This window comes from Tetrahymena thermophila (assembly GCF_000189635.1).
Source record: "Tetrahymena thermophila SB210 genomic scaffold scf_8254803, whole genome shotgun sequence".
NCBI lineage: Eukaryota > Ciliophora > Oligohymenophorea > Hymenostomatida > Tetrahymenidae > Tetrahymena > Tetrahymena thermophila.
Window position 1 is genome coordinate 1,226,268 of NW_002476559.1, and position 18,174 is coordinate 1,244,441.

The window sequence follows — 18,174 nt, forward strand, 5'->3', positions numbered from 1 at the left end:
ATTTGTTATTTAGTAAAATTGATGATTGCTTAGCATTTTATTAACCGATAAGTAACTACTCTATTTATTTTATTATTATATTCTTATTTCCAAAACCAAATTTATATTCAAATTTATTTTTTTTACTAATTTATTTATAAACCTTCTATTCACTGAAATAAATAAATAAAAATATATTTTTTGTAAATTTTCTTATTAAACTGATAGTTCATTTGTAACCCAGCTCACTAAAGCAAATGAAATAATTTCATTTCATAAAACTTTCCTCATTTCAAATTTGAAAAATGTTTTATATTAAAAAAATTTATTTTAAATTTATTAAATATAATCTAACTTACTAATTACTTGAACAAGAAATTATTTAAAAATTTCTTATACTAATTTACTAATAAGAATATTTAACTTATTTAAATAATTTTTATTTTAAAAAAATTAGTAATTGTTAAAATGAATCTATTAAATATTTTAAATATTAAAAAATATTCCTAATTAAATTTATTTTATAATATTTATTTTAAGTATGGATAAATTTTTTTTGCAATCATAAAATCCATCCTATAATTTTTATATCAAAATTTGCGTTTTAAATTTTCAAAAATGGATCTTAAATAAACCACCAACAAATCATATAATTTTAATTAAAAAATAAATACATTACTATATAATAAAATAAAATAATAATTATCTAAAAAGTTAATAATTTCTTCTTTAGTATTATTTTACAAAAATATTTTGATTGAAACAAATGCAGGAAAATAATTTAAGAATATTTCTCATTTTTGATAGATTTAAAATGCTCGGAATTAACAAAAAGAAACTAAAGATGTGCTAACTTAATTTACAATAAATAAATCAAATTAAAGAATTTTAAATATTAAATAAAATATAATTTATACTTTAATCATTTAATTATAAAGAAATATTAAACTATTTTAAATTTAATATGTTAAAAATATCAGATTTATAGTTAGAGTTCAAATATTTTCTGAATGAATAATAGATTGAGTTTCAGTAACTGCATTAGAAACCTCTTCTTCTTAAAGTTTATCTTTTTTATCTTCTTAAGATCCAGCAGCACCACCCGCTGCTACCATTGGAATGATTGAGTTAATAATGGAACCAAATGTTCCTCCTACTGCAAAAGCCTTTATACCTAGGAAAATGAAAACAAATAGAAGGATAAGAATTACGATGAGCGTACCAAGAGCTAAAACTAATAAAGCAGGAGATATGCCTAGTTTTTCAAGAGACATCGAAGTCTTCTTATCATTGACATACTTAAATGCTTTTTCAAATTCTTCTACATTTAATGTCAAATCATCTGTTTTTTCTACATTACCTAGTTTTTATTTTTTGTTTTTTATACTTGCAAAAATTTCATTTACTCTATGTCTACTTAATTCCATACCTTTTATTAGATAAAATAATATTTTAGAAAAAAATTAAAAACTTTTTTTAAGTTACCTAATCTTCTTACAAATGATTGGAACTCATCAATAGAAATAGTTCCATTGTTATCTCCCTCTGCATCAACTGCAATAAATACATCCCTTATATTTGCCTATTTTTTATTTTTACATCAAAATATATTTTGAATAATCAATCAATTTATTTACTTTCCCATCTTAAAGTTTCTTCACAATTTCTTTAATTTTATCAGGCTAACCCTATGCTCCACTTCCAGCAATAGATTTATCTTTTTAATTAAAAATAGGCATATCTACGACTTAATTGTAAGCTCTTTGAATCAAGGCAATTTTATTCTCATCTACAATTTCAAACTTCTTTAATATACTAAACACTCGTTAATGGTCTCCAGTAAGAACGGCTATAACATCTTCAATTATACTAACATCTATATTTCCTTTACTGGAATATTTAATTAACTTAAGGACTTCCTTTACCAAATCACTGTCATTAATTGATTAAGAAGGTCTATCTAAAATTGACTACAGTATGGATGTTATTGTATTTATCATCTTATCAATTTACTCTAAGCTTTCTCCAGTCTTAGGAGACCCAAAGAAGAACTCCGATAAATCAGGATTTTCAAAGGCTATTTTAAGGAGCATCTGTTTTGTTAAAATAAATCAATCAAATGAATAAAATTTTAAGTTAAAAAAATTAAAAATAAATAAATGAATCAATTGAAATAATTTAAAATTGTAAAAAATAAAAACTTTACAACTAAACAGTTTTATTTATCTTTAAATTTAGCGTTATCCTTTATACTCTAGTTAGTAATAAGGTAAAAAACAGCATAAATTATGTTCACAATTTCTTCACTTACTTGAAGCAAATCTTTAGCAACAGCAACAAGCAATTCATCTACTTTATTTAAGATATCTTTTTTTTATTCCATACTTATTTTAGAACCCTTCATTGTAAAAAATGAAATGGTGAATATTATATCAAGAACTTTGTTGAAAATATTAGCATATTTTTCATTTTCTTTTAAGATAACATTTATGAAAGAGTTTTAATTTTTAATACAACTATTGAGATAGCTTGTAATAGGTTCAGCATTTTAACTATGAATTGCTTATAGTCCTTTAAAGTAAAGGTTAGAGAGATATTCGATTAGTGGATGAACCTTTTCTATTTCCTTTAAAAAGTTTCCATTTAAGAAATTAAGTAGGAAATAGACATCTTTACAATTTTCTATTAAAAAAATAATTTTTTAAATTTACCAATAAGTTCAAAACAAAAAAAATACCAAATTTCATAAGTTGTTTCTTTTTAAAAGTATGTTCATCATCTAAAGTTTTTTATTCTTTTCCCTAGAAAATAGATTGAATTTTAGAAGCTTACTTTCCTAAAGTTATTATTAAATTTTCATAAGACTAATAGATCATATAAATCGAGTTGCTTTCATAAGATATTTGCCTCGTAAATATTTCAGTGTCTAAATTTCTTAATTTTATGCTATTTTTATTTACAAATAATCAATAAAATTTATTATTTTTGAAAAATAATTTAAAAATTTACCCATTTAAAATTTAATAGAGATAGCTATCTTTGTAATTAGTGTCATTAAAAAAACTTTTATCTGGTTATTACTGTACTTAAATATTTGTTAGTTTTTTTTCTTTTTTCTTTGCAAGTTCTCTACCTGTTTTATCTAAAATTACAGCTGGTAGTATTGCTAAATATTCAATATAATTATATAGAAAATCAATTTAATTTTAAAGTTCTTTGAATTTGAAAGGTTAGTCTATAAACATATCAAGATTCTTTTATACAAAGTCCCATTTAATATGAGAAATATTCTTCCATAAGTAAATCGATTAGAGGATATATGGTATCTGCTTGCTTTTATACATTAAACAGTTTTTGTCCTCATAATTTTTTTACTATTCAAAATATTTTTTTTAATTATTGAATAATTTATTTTTACTATATTAAAGAATATTTACTCTTAATGCCCTCTATGCTTCTTTCTTAAGTGAGTTGTATTCATTAAAAATTATATTTTGATTTTGCTATTCTTAGTCTTTTAATTTTGTATCTAATTAATTCTATTTAATGAATTCATCTATTTTATTTGTCAATTTTTCTTCTTCTTATTCTTCCTTCAAATCAGAGCTCCACTCTTCCTCAGTTTTATTTAAACAATTTAAAATGTGGACTATAGAGTTATTAGATAAGCTTAATAGTAAGTGAAGATACTTTGCTTCAATAAAATTTTATTCATTTTATTTTTCCAAAAAATGCTAATCTTTTTATATTTAAGAAATGGATTGATAATTTAATTTTTAATTTTCAGCCTAATCCTCTTATTCCTTATTTGATTTTGAGAATAAGCTACCTCCTGCACTGATCATGTTACTTACCTAAACAAATTTTTATGTTTTATAAATTAAATAAATAAATTAATTAGTAAAAATTTACTTTTGTGAAACTTATTAAATCACTTAAATTCTCAGATTAAATTTTTAAACCTAATTTTTATGGTTTTATAAGAGCGAGAATCTATAGTTTATCTAGGCAATCTACCTCTTTCTAAATATCAAATATCACATTAAAGGAATCTCTTTAAAAAAAAAAAAATTAAAAATAATAAATAAGCTCCAATTTAAAATTACTGTAAAATATTTTTGCCATTTGTAATTAAGAAGTTCCAATCATTATAAAGAATTTTTTGAAGAATTTGAGACATATGATTATCTTCAACTTTCATATTATTTCTGTAGATGTATTTACGTTTATAGATATCAATTGCATATTTAGTGAAATTAGGATCATTTTTTTGATCCTCTTGCAATTATTTTTAGTAGCAAAGACTTTAACTCATTTTCCAAAGATACTACTAAGCTTTTTCCAAGGCTTTTGCTCTATTAGGAGATAAATTACAAAAGTCAAAGTAATTTATTTCGTAAGCATTATTTATATTTTTGTGCATTTAGCTCTGATTGATTGATTTAAATTTGAATTACTAAAAGAAAAATAAATTAAAAATAGATAATTAATTTTACCTTTTCAAACGAATAGAGAAATTCTGTAAACAATGCAATAGCCTCTTAAGATTATTAGTAAAGAGGAGAATATTAAATTAATTTTAAATATTCTGTCATTTCTCCTTAATAAGCACATACACAATCTTTAAGTACTCTAATTTAATTTATTTTTAAAATTCATTTAAATTTCAAAAAAATGAATAGTTACAAATAAAATTAATAGATATTTCCAATGATAGTAAAAGATTATTTGATTTATAGTAAATCTAACAACCATAAAAAATATTTTTTTAAATTTTTATCTAAGATATTTATTTACTTTTTTATAGTAATAAAATTATAAAATAATATAAATTAAAAGTTTAGGAAAACTTTTTTTTACTCTTTGTTTGAATTTGTCAGAGCTGATTGGCTTAAAAGGATTTCTAAATCTTTTGATTGGTTAATACTTTTACCCATAGCAAGATTAACAAAGCTTTGTATATTTTCTTCTGAGTCATTTAGTAATTCATTTAATGAAGAAAAATTAGTTTTGAGAGAAGGTATTAGCAAACTTAGTATTTCTGCAAGAGCTTTCTTATTGCTTGTCATATAAATAGAACTTGATGTTATGTTTTGCTAAAAATCTTCCATTTTAATATCTTTAATTTAGTAGATTACTCCATTTAGAAGTAAAGTTCCAAAATACATATTGCTATCCTATTAAACAATTTAAAAAATAAATTCATTAAAAGAAAATCAATATCAAATAAAATCGTAGTAATTTAATGATTTTATTATGTCATTAAATAGCTCAAATACTAACTTAAAAAATACTAAAATGAGTTTATTTTTTTTTTATTAAATGATTAAAATCAATCCAAAATTACTTATGAATAGTTTTAAGTGAAGTGATCATTGTTATTCAATTATTTGTAGTTTTCTTTAAAAATATCTATCAGGAATTTTAAGTTTTCAGATTAGGCAGCATTAGCATATTCATCTAAATAATCAAACAGCTTTTTATTTTTTTCACCTGAATATATATCGATTTTATTATAGGAGTCTTTACTGATACAATAACTTCGTTTGTAATATGTATAATAAGTTTTAGGATCAGCCATATGATAGATCATTTCCTCAGTGTTATAACTATTAAAATAATTTATTTATTTAAAATATTTACAATTAAAATGTATTGAACTTACGTATTCCACATTATTTCATCATAATTATCTACTAATCTATCAATATTTTTATCTTCTAGTAAGCTTTAAACATCCTATTAATCGATTCCTTTAAAAATTCCTGGTCTCCCCTATTTATTTTATTCAACTTAATTTTCTAAATTAGAATCTACAATTCTTGAACGAAAGTATTTATATTTCAAATTAAATTTCTATAATTAAATGAATTTTTATAAACTTTCTTTAAATAGTTTTTAATCATCTCCATATTTATCCTTTTTTTCATTTAATAATCTATTGTATAATTTTTCACATAATCTCCTAATAACTTCACTATGATATTATTCATCAAAGATATTTTCAGAAGTATTTGAATAAAGTATATCATCTGTTTCAATTATAAAACCAACAGAAAGACCCTAGTAATTTATTATATTTTTAAGAATATTATTTTATTAGTTAATAAATTTGATTTAAAATTCAAATAAAATTTTACTATTAAAGGAATAAGCCTATGACGAGGGAAAAAATCCATCATATCATCGAAATAGTAATATTTTTCTAAAGTTCCCAAGATTAGATCAACAGCAAAAGTCACTTACTTGTAATGATCTTCATCTCGTCCATCAAATCCATAAAAATCATAATAGGAAAGCTTGAGTTATGCTATTGTACTTAGAACTATCATTTGCATCAAAGGGCTAGAACTATGTGTATGCAAGCAATAGCTACTAGTAAAGTTCTTCTCTTCTTCACTTAAATTCATTCTTTCTTTTCTTGGATCTGTATAGAAACACCTAGCTATTCTTTCGAAAACTTGGTTAAGAATTTCAAATTCAAAAAAATTTTCACATTAATTCCCATTCTTTTCCCTAATTTTAAAATAAAAAAATCAAATTTTTAAAAATGATTAAATAAATAAATAAATAATTTACATATCTTTTTTTAATGGTTCAAAAGCCTTAATAATTAGATCACTTGTCAATCTGTCAATATCTTCATCTTCATCCTCTTCTAGATCATTTTACTTTTTATTGTTTTCATTTTTCTTCTTTTGTTGGTAATCATATTCAAATACTAAAACCATTTTAATTACTTTTTATGGGAAGTTGAACTCTTCAGCAATACGGGATAAACTTTTTTTTTTAATCAATTTTTAAAAAAAAAATGATATTAAATAAATTTAATTTACTTTTCACCATCATTTTCCAAGCAGTTTTTTAATAAATCATTAATTTTTATTTTAAAATTTAAAATTTTTTCTTCTAATTATTAAATTTTTTTTTATTATTATTCTGTAAGTTATATTTAATCTTTATCTGTTTATTTTACACTTTTCTTCTTCTTCATATCATTTAGTATCTCATCTTCAATCTCTTCGTCACTATTTTATTCATTTTCATATTCGTTAGACTACTTCCCTTTTTCTGCCTTTTTCTAAAAACCTCTCTTTAATTTTGCAATATAAATTTAATAAGATCTTTGTGCATATTCGTAATCAACAAGCAATTGTTTAACAATCAAAGGATTTGATCTAAAGTTAAGAACATAAACTAGAGCTAATATTGGATTGAGATATGGGCTTTTACTGTTATTCACTAGATAATGGTTTTAACATAAAAATTCCCATGTGTTTAAATCTCCCATCATCAATAAGGTCCAAACAGGACTGATTAGTGTACTTTTAGTAAATTTATAAATAGCATATTATAAAGTATTACCCTTCTTAAGTCCAGCTTCTATAGTTAGATGCTCTTCTTTTACATACTTTTAGCTAATAATAGTATAAAGCTAATAAAGGAATTCAGTTGTTTAGAACGTAGAACTTCTACAAGAAAGTAGTCTTTTAATTTTAAATATTTTATATTGCAAAAAAATAAATAATTAAAAAATATAATTAAGTAATTTAAAAGAAATCAAAAATATTGTTTGTTTATTTTTTTATTTAGCTTACCCTGCTAAGCCTTAGACTAAAGACATATATTTTATCTCCTTTGCATTCACAGCTTATGTTAAAGTTAGAATTTGCTTAAACTCCTATTCACTATTTTTAAAATTTGTAATACTATCGAATCTAATATTACAAGGATACTTGAGTGGCAATAGCTTATCTTAATATTTAGAAAGAAGACAAAAATCACCTTTACATAGAATGTAAGCTACTTCTGCCCAAGTTGTATCAATTTTAAAACTTTTAACAAATTTGTTAGTTTTTATTAAATTTATTAAAAATTTTTTATTTTAAGATGATTCACCATAAACTGGAAGAATTTAGTCAAGCATGATTAATTATTATAGCCCATCAATTTTAAATTAAGGAGGCAGCTTAAGAGATTTACATATCCACTTTACATTCGTTGGCTCATAATCTTGGTACATTATCTTAACTAAGGTAACAAACTCCTAATGATTTACTCCTAATTAAGAGAAAAGCTTAGAAATATAGGTGTTGTTTCTCATTTATTCTAAAATTGTATTACGCTCTTATTCAGTTTTTGAATTTTTGATATACATCAAATTAGATACCAACTCAACTGCTTCAATAGAGATCTTTGTATCTTTAGATATGAAAGATGTGTTAAACTGCATATGATTGACCAATCTTACATATTGCTCTACAGATTTATCTGAAACAGTTATGTTATTTTCAAGGATTGTGTTTTCATCTCCATAAGCTTATTGCTACAAATAATCTAACTAACGGTAGAACTTGATCATAGTTTAGGTACAATAATTGGTATCTTCTTAGAAATAAGTATGCACAGCTTCGAAAAATTCTTGTTTTACTTACAACAGTTAACATAATAGTTATTCTACATTCACTTTCTTTAATTTTTTCTCATCTCCATCTTAAATATTTAGAAGAATGTTACTTGAGCGTCCACTAAAATATACTAACAAACAACTAGTCATTAACAGAGCTTCTTACTTAGTTTTAATTAAAAATTACAAGAAAGTTTAAACTCTCAAAGATTCTTCATTGATAGATAGAATTTACACAGCTTTAATTAAACCATATTGATCTTACTTAGATTTCTTTAAATAATAAAAATGATGAAATATTTTAAAATTAAATTAATTTTATTTACTTTGAATTTTTAGTAATCTTTCTCAATATCTTCTTATTTTTTTAAAGGATTTAAAAATTTATAGATATCTCTTTTCCTATTTCCAGTCATGCCATATCTAAAATCTATTAAATTATATATTGATTTTATTGATTCTGGATTTACGTTATTCCTGTAAATATCAAAAAGCTCTAAATAATCAGAGTATGCTAATGAAACCCCTTCATGATAGAGGATTTTTTTTAGCAAACAGCTAGGAAGATTATCTGAAAAAATAATTTTAGAGACATTCGTGATATTTTAACCTTTTTGTTCAATTTTTTCTAAGATGGAAGAAGTAAATTCAATAAAATTGTTAATATAACTTTAATCACTCTTAGGGTTTATCTTTAATATTTATAAATTATCTAAAGCTTATTTTAATTTATTTTATTTAGAAGAAGTAAGCAAATTAATGAATAATTCAACAGATTGACAATCAATATTTAGCATATCTGATATATCAGTAATACAGCTCTTCACAAGAGTATTTTAAGTAGGATCTTCAATTCTGGGTATACTTCTAATTGACAATAATTTCTTAAAAAAATTAAAGTCACTTTATTCAAGCAAAATTTCAAAGTTTCTATTAATATCTTTGAAGTCTGCTTGAATTGTATTTGCTTGTATATATCCTTTTGTTTCTATTTCAAAAAGCTTCTTGAAATGGCTAGGTAATCCAGAAATTTTTATTCTGTCTCTAATTTCCATTTACATTTTAGGATTTTGCTATTAATCATTTGTGGGTAACAACAACTTTAACTTATCTTTAATAATTGTTTTAACATAGCTAAAATCTAATGATTCTCTCATGAATAACATCACCTAAACAAGCTCTTTTACAGTAACTTATTCAAATTATTCCGAAACATTATTTATTACCTTAAAGAAAGTTAGAGCATCATATAATTCACTTGGACTTTTAGATGAATAAAGGTTGAAGAGATGTATAAATGCATTAATCTTATTATCTTTTATCTTTTAAAAAAAAAATATTTTTTTCTTCATTTTTAAAATTTATTAAATAATTTAAATAATATTTTATTATATTTATTATTAATGCAAACAAAAAAATATTTATCAAATTAATTAATTACCTTATTTAATGATGCAGCAAAACTGATAAAGGAATGGACATCTTTGCTAGCCTTGAACCCTAACAAAATTTCCATGAAACCCAAAATTACATCCTCTTTCATCTTCATAACTTTAGAAATTAGTTCAAGCAAATCTGATCCTTTTAAATATTTATCAATAGCTTTTTATTTAATAAATCCCTCAAATCTACTAAAAAAGACTATTTGTAACGATTTAGCAACTTCACTTTCCAAAAGGTTCTCCTTACCATTTTTAATAATTTTACCAGCTGCATTTATTGAATCATTCAAAAATAAATCAAATAAACCTAAAATACTCTAAAAATTATTAATCTTTTCTTTTGCCTTGCTGTTTTATTTTCCAGACTGTTCTTGCGATCCATCCAGAATTTGGCTATACAAAAATATAAACATTTCTTATATCGTGCTATCCTAAACATATTAGCTTTATGAAACTATTTTAAAGAATTACCCTAGCTCCTTAATTAAATCAGATTATAAATTTGATATCGACCCACTAAATAGGTTAAGCATAACTGTAAGCCCTGAGGATAAAAAGTTGTCATGATCCTCTTTTTTTTGAGCATCATCACCCGATTTCTTCTCTTTTTCTCTTGTTGAATTGTAATCTCCTTGTTTTTTTTAATTTCTTTCTCGTTGTTTTTCATATAATTTTTAATATTATTGATCCAAATCTTCAATATATTTTTCATATTTGCTTATTTTAGCTTTAAAATAAAAAATGTATATGCCATAAAATTAATTAATAATTTGATTTACTTTAGAATTCATCAATTTATTCATGTAAGTCAATTTTATCTTACTAGACTTTATTAAGTGCCTTTTAGCATACTTTAAATTCTTCTATATACACTTGAGCATCACTTATATAATCTTTTGTAATCTCTTTAATTTAATATATTTCTTTTTCTATTTTTTCCATTTTCATCATATTTTGAGAAATTTTATTTACTATCTCATCATAAATTTATTATTAATCTAGATATTTTTCTTAGAGAGCCTAAAGTTCAATCTCATCTTACGTTTTATCAGAATATTAGATACTTTGTTCAGAGTCATACCCATATCCATATTCATATCTGCTTTCTATATTTCCATTTTCAATTTTATAAATAGTTTACTTAATTTAATTGATTTCATTTTCAATTAATGCAATATTTTCTTCTTTATCGCTTATATCACTACTTAACTCTTATATTGTGATTTCTAATTACTTAATTTATTGGTCTATATTTTTTAATTAAAAATAATAAAATGATTTAAAAATCTTTATAATTTTGAAGAAAATATAATTACCCTAAAACTAATCTAAACTCTCTTCATTATTATCTAGTAATTTTTGATTGTTATGACGAATCTTAGTAGCATTAAGTTCTTGAATACCTCCTTCACTAAGAACGCAATCAAAACCATGATTATGATCATCATCATCATCATCATCATCATCACTATCATCATAAAAATCATCATCATCATCACTAATTTCTTTTTTTTCTTCAACCTCATTTCTTTAATTTTCCAAGATTAATTCTTCAATTATTTGATAATATTTTATTATTTATTGCTTTTTCTTATTCAGCTCTGTGTAGAGCTAGTTAATTTTATATTTCGTATCCTGTATTTGTGAATATTTATCTTGAATTGAATTTTTCAAGCTCTCAATAATCTTTTTTAGAATTAATATTTTTAAATATTGTTAGAGAATTTAAATTATTTTATTACTTTTTTTTAAAGAGGTAATATCTTATTTTCTAATTCCTATAATTTATTTTACTCAGTTTCTTTTTATTGTTTCAGCTTAGTAAACTCTAAAATATATTCATTTTTTTATCTAATTAAGTTTTCATTTTTTTCCCCATTAATAACTTGAATATCTTTTATAATATTTTAAAGAAGGGGGAGTATTTATTCTTTTTTTGAATATTCTATGCTTATATATGATTCATCTTCATTTTACTTTTATTATTAAAGCTCATTTAGGTAATACCTTAGATAATTAAAGCTATCTTATAATTTTTCTTCATAGTATTCTTCATTTTGCTTAGCCTTTATTCTTTGTTGTTCTAATTCACTCAAAGTAGCTTTAGTTTCATTTAAGCTTTAATTGATATCATATTTCACTTTTAAACATTCATCCATTGCTTCAATCTCACTAACTTTCGTAAATTCTTATTTTCTGATCATAATTTTATTCTTTGCAAATTCAATCGAGCCTATCAGGCTTTAAATTATTTTTTTAATAGAATTGCTTGCTGTAAGTTTGCTTGAGCCTTTAAAGCTTTGAATTATAACTTCAACTATTTTCAAAATATCTAAAATACCCACACCTGCAATCTCCTTTATTTTCTCTTCTAACCCGGTGTTTTTCAAAAAGCATTTAAAAGCATTATTTACATCCTCAAAGTCTACCTCTTTATCATTTTTAAAAATAGCATAACCTATCTTAAAAATGTCCTAGCATTGCTTTAATTAATTTAGTCCTTCGAATCCTGGAAGTTTACTGCCATTTTAGACAAGATTCAGTATCTAATTTAAAATAACCTAGTTTGATATAAAAAAAATGAATATTTAAATTGAATTATTTTAAAATTGATCTATTTACTTCACCACTGCTAGATTAGATTGAACGACATATTTGTATCACAGAGAAAATAATATTTTTATATGCATAAGTAATCGCTTCTTCAGAAGTGAGTTCTATCTCTTATTCCTCATCTTGTCCATCATCAGCCTATATTACAGATTCAGCCTTTTCTAAATCCTTCATAAGCTTTTCTTTTAACAACTCTTCTTCATCTTTTTTCTACTCTGGATTCTAGTTTTTTTTATCAGCTTTTTATTTATTATCATTTTATTTTTTGACAATTATTTTTTTGAGATCTTTATTCCAGACAGTAATTACATTCGACAACGCTACACAAAAGATATCAATTAAGTGATCTTAGTAATTTCCTTTGAAATTTTCTACAGGGAAAGCAAACTCCCAAACAAAATCAAAAATAGGTCCTTTCAGATTGATAAAGCCAATACTTTTTAATGACTATTTGCCCTGCTTCTTTTAGAAGGTATTGATTAAAGCATTAACAAATGAACTAATTGTATTTTTTAGTTCACCCTTTTAATTTTTCAAGAGACACCATAAAAGATTGACTAATTCATTACTGAGCTCTTTGTCTATTGTACTTACCTTTGATAGAATAATATTTTAATTAAAATTGAAAAAATTATGCTTTTTTATACTTATTGCTAGATTAAAGCTTTTGCTTTCTCTTCAAGCTTTTATGAAATTTCCTAAGCAAAAGCATGGGGATCTTATGATATTTTAACAAGCTCCTATCCTAGTTTAGTTACTGTAGAAGGATCTCTTATCATGATCTCAAGATTATTTTAGATATTTTCGGAAGTTGATGGATCAATAATTCCTAGTTTAGATGCTTCAGCTGTAATATCTTTTAATGCATCAACAGGTACTAAATTGGCTATATTATCTTGAATATCCATTTTTTTTAATAGTTCTTAGAATTATCCTTATGCCATTTACAGTAAATATTCAGAAATAATTTTAAAACCATTCTACGAGATCTCTTCGAAATCCCTAAATATTTTTAATTAATTATTTACATAAAATTTTCAATTTGAGATGAAATAAATTACTTGTATTTTTTTGCAACAAGAGTAACAAAAGTTGCTGCTGAAGTGGCATATGGTAAGAAAGCGTTAGGATTGATTATAGCACTGAGCATTAGCCAAATAGCAACTAATGAAAAATAGACAGCAAATGTATAAAATGATAAAAGGACTATAATCCACATCATACCTGTAAAAAAATTTCTAATTTTTCCTCTCCCATATTTATATTTGATAAAATACTTTTCTTAAGGAAAATCCATGCTTGCATAGTAATAAATCAAATCTAAAAATGACAAAATCCAAAACATCAAAGTCATGATTGTAATACTCAAAACAATCCAATTATCTCCCATTAGCTTAGCAAGAATAGAACTTGGGTAGTACACTATAGTTTCCAGATAAATTAATCTCATTGGAGAAATTAGAGAATAAGTTGATTATTAAGCTCTTATAAAAATAGCTAGAATAAATAAAGGACTACCTATGAAGCCCATTACCAAAACATGAGCTAAGACAGTTATAAGATCAAAAAACTACCAACCTGTAGCTACTTAGATGTCCTTTTGAGCTTATTTAAAATCTTCTGTATCATAAAGCATGCTGAATAAAAAGCTATCTTTAGCCAGCAAAATCTTAAAATTGTTTTCTACTCTTTTTTTATCTATAAAGTATTTCTTTTATAATTTTTACACATCATATTTTTCGTCTCTCTCAATCCATTGCTGAGGTAAATAAACAGTAGATATTCCATAATCTCTCATGAGAGCTCCTTCATTTAATTATAGTTTTTGCATATGATTCAAAGTGCAGAACTCCTTGAATTTTTAAAATATTAATTGAAAAAAAATAAGAAAAAATATTTTAATTAAATAAATACTTAGTAATATTTATCTAATTCCTAAGATTCTATACGATCAGTATCGAATTTTGTGAGGCTACAGCAACTGGAAATAAATTAATCTAAAGAAGTTTTATTTGGCTACTCAGGTATCGAAGGTATAGTACCATTGTATTTAATGTATGTAAAATATTAAGTCTATGCATCAAGCCTGGCAACAATTTTGAAACCCATCTCTGTTAAAAACTTCAAATTTTTTTCATCATCAAATTTCCTCTCTAAATACAGATTAAGATAGCAGAATTTTTCATAAAGCTATTTCATTTCATTCCCCAATAATTAATCTTTTTCCAAGCTATGAATTTCTTCATTGTCATTTTCTTTTAACTCTTCCAGCTTTTTAGCCCTAAAAAGTAGCTTGTAAAATTCTTTAATCGAATTTTATTTAGCCTTTTGTAGCAGAAGCACTATATAGTCGATCAAAGCACTTAAAGGAGGAGACATATGGATAAGTTAATTAAACTAACTAAAAATGCTACTAATGTTATATTTAGGTACATAACCTTATTCCATACTTTCTGGATGTTCACCTGATACTTTTTTATTTTATTCTTCAATTATTTTTTACTATTCTTCCTAAATTTTAGAGTATTTTCAAATAAAATTGTCCATTTATAATAAAAAATTAGTTAACCTTGTATTCAAGATAAAAACGCCTCTTATGAATATCTAAAGTGGATTCATCTATTTCTCCTGCTCCTCCTTTTTCTAATTGTGCATATTTATGTGTGCTCTCTATGTGATTAAGAACCCAGATATAATTTTTATTGATAACGAACATTAGAAAAACTAGCAAGATAATACCTAAAATACCTGAAAGAACGCAGCTTACAATAATAGCAGCACACAATTAACCTAAATTTTGTGAAAAAAATTAAATAAAATATTTGAATGCTTATTTTACTGTTATAAGAAAAATCGTAGTTTTTAACATTGTAAATTTTAGATTAATCAACATCGACCCCTATCCATTTCTCATCAAGATTCCTGTTTAAATTAATATCCCTGAATCCATTATAAATATCATTCTATTCAAATCTTTAAGGTGGATAATGAACATATGGCTACCAAGCATTTGTTATTAGGGAATATTGAGGTGCTGAATTTGATTGCATAAAATTGCTTAACAAATTTTGTGTTTTATAAATTTTGTCTAATGAAAGCGCTGGAACATATGGACAGAAACCAGGAGATAAAGTATACTAACCAGTATATTTTTGTGTTGTCATCAAAGTCAAAGTTAGTTCTCCTAGCCAGTATGGTTTCATGTAAGTATATGCTGAATTATAAGTAAACTATTCATTTTTTAAATAAAAATATTTTAATTAAAAGCTTTTTCAAATCGTAATAAAAAAATGAAATAAAATTAAGCAATATTTAAAAAATCATTTTATTTTACTTAAATTTATTAGAATGTAGCTGATCTTGTGAATTTAGGACCTATTTCAAAAACAAATATTGGATCATAAATTTTAGGATTTGATGCCTCTTTGGTCTAATTTAGTAAATTAGCTTAACCCAGATTAGAAATGTTAATATAGTCAATGTTTTTATTGTTATCTTAATTATCAGTTTTGCTAGCTTTGTTAAATAGAACTTAGTAATTTTGAGAAGAAGCCTATACATACTTCCCTTAGGCAGAAATAACATTTACAAATATATTTCCATAAGAATTTGAAGCCGTTAATGTAGAAGTTCCCAAACCTGCGTTCTTCAAAAAAACTTGATTGCTATAACATCTATATTCAATTACATTATCTGCGTTTTATTAATCTTGAGGTAGACCCCACGGATAAACTTTATTAAATTTGAATTATTAAATGTGAATCTAGAGAAAAATAATTATTTTTATTTTTTAAAAAAGTATTTACCTGCTTGGCATTATGCTACATCAGATTAAAATTTAATGCTACTCTGATATGATTTTAAATTTAAAATATTATTTGTAGTATCAGTTATTTATTTAGATGATAAACAGTTGTAGGGATCTTTTTGAGTGTATGTAAGATTGATATCACTAGTAGATTATATAGAAATATCTCCCTCTCTTGTATTTATATTAGCAGTTTAAAAAACAAAAAAGGGTATTTCAATAGATCCTTTCATACTGAAGTAATTAAAAACCTAATGAAGTAATCAATAAAAATAATTATGAGTCATGTTATTTTATTTTAGTTTATGTTTTTTTTACATTTACTGTTAGATACGGAGCATTCATTTAAACATTTACGCCTTTAATGTTCATAGTATTTGTACTTAGTTATGTAGAATAAATGACAATATTACATTAATTAGAATCTCCACAATTAATATTCAATGATTAAAATTAAGTAGGCTTATAAACAAGTAGAACAATTTCACATTCATAACTATTTAATTTATTATTAAAATTGAATGTCTTAACTCCATTATTTTCACTCTATATTTATAATAGAAATAAAAATTTATATAAAATTAACTTGAAATTAATAACAAAATAAAAGTAATTTATTAATTTGTATTTGTTTATTAATTCTTTGTTTTTTGTTTGTTTGTTTGTTTGTTTTAATGAAACCAACTAAAACAAAATTTAAAAGTTATTTATATTTTTTCAAAAACTTAATTTACATAAGAATAAGTGCTACGCTCGCCGTAGAGAGAGGCATCAGGGTATATATATTGCAAATAGATATTCTCATCCGAATCTAATGAAGAAGGTATAGAATGACCTGCAGATAGATAATTAACGTCTAAAGTATACTAGCCGTTCAAAGAGTAATCATAAATCATTAAAGAGCAGCTTTCTAAATTCAAAACCACTTATTCGCCATTTCCTAATCTAAGAGAATCTCTTATAAATGCAAAAGAATAATAACATATTAAAGCAAATATTAACATTATTATTACAAAAAGTATGAGCAAAAATATTCTCCATGATTTTCTTAGATACAGATTATTTTTAAGCAGATTCTTAATAAAAGATGTAGAATTTTTTTACTAATTTTATGAGTCTTCATAGCTCAGCATTTCTAACTACTTTAATCTGAATTTTTTTTTTAATGCCTTCTACTACTCATAAGCATTAAATTTAATATTTTTTTCTTCTTTTTAATCAGCACCACTAATTGTTGTAATTTAACTTTGCTAATTTGCTGTATCTTTAGATTTTCTTCCTTTATTATTATTTTTCTTTAATGTAGCTTTTACACCATTTTTTAGATTAATTGTTTGCACTGTACCATCTTATTACAGTATTACACTCTATGGATGCTTTTGCATTTCAATATTTATATTTTAACCTGATTTGTTCTACTAAATAATTTATAATATAATTATTTGAATTGAGTTAAATAAAAATGGAGTGGAAAATTAATTTTATTAAATACAATTTGAGGTATTTTTTAAGCTAAAATAAATCACTTATTCAAATAAATTAATAAATTTTAAATGTTACCAATAATTATTGATTGTTTTAACCATTGATGATATTGTTTATAACTTCTAAATTACTTCTATAGCTTTACTGCTCATAGTCTGTTTCATAAAGAATCCTTTGATTGATGTTATTATCAAATGTTTGATCTAAATTTAATTCCACATTTATATGTTAACTATGAATATTATTGTTTGAAAACTTATTCATTCAAATATAAATTGAATAATTCAAATGTTTGTTTGTTTTTATGCGGTTTTACTCGCCTTCTTTGATCTTTAGTTTTATTATGTGTTATCTTTTTCTTTAATTTTGTTTTTAAAGGATATTCAACTTTTCAATTTAATTAAAATATTAATTTCTTTTTTTCTTCAATTCTTATTTAA

The 18,174-nt window shown here is 23.6% G+C and overlaps 1 protein-coding gene across 1 annotated transcript; it reads right to left on the bottom strand. All coding sequences in view use genetic code 6, as the record gives it.

The window, feature by feature from the left end:
* Positions 1-974: 974 nt before the first annotated feature.
* On the bottom strand, positions 975-17,998 carry TTHERM_00011910 (phage head-tail adaptor family protein, putative; the record flags this gene model as incomplete). Its single annotated transcript, XM_001008270.2, has 34 exons — positions 975-1,408; positions 1,465-1,561; positions 1,617-2,072; positions 2,186-2,661; positions 2,717-2,925; positions 2,989-3,353; positions 3,417-3,833; positions 3,892-4,033; positions 4,086-4,408; positions 4,476-4,611; positions 4,840-5,156; positions 5,327-5,588; positions 5,645-6,042; positions 6,120-6,495; positions 6,559-6,759; positions 6,816-7,466; positions 7,578-8,659; positions 8,713-9,708; positions 9,828-10,555; positions 10,608-11,075; positions 11,145-11,514; positions 11,571-12,389; positions 12,451-13,035; positions 13,089-13,443; positions 13,503-14,293; positions 14,356-14,952; positions 15,011-15,231; positions 15,281-15,671; positions 15,776-16,173; positions 16,248-16,500; positions 16,568-16,795; positions 16,984-17,206; positions 17,354-17,667; positions 17,810-17,998. The coding sequence occupies 34 exons, from the start codon at positions 17,996-17,998 to the stop codon at positions 975-977; spliced, it is 14,268 nt and encodes a 4,755-aa protein (XP_001008270.2).
* Positions 17,999-18,174: the final 176 nt, after the last annotated feature.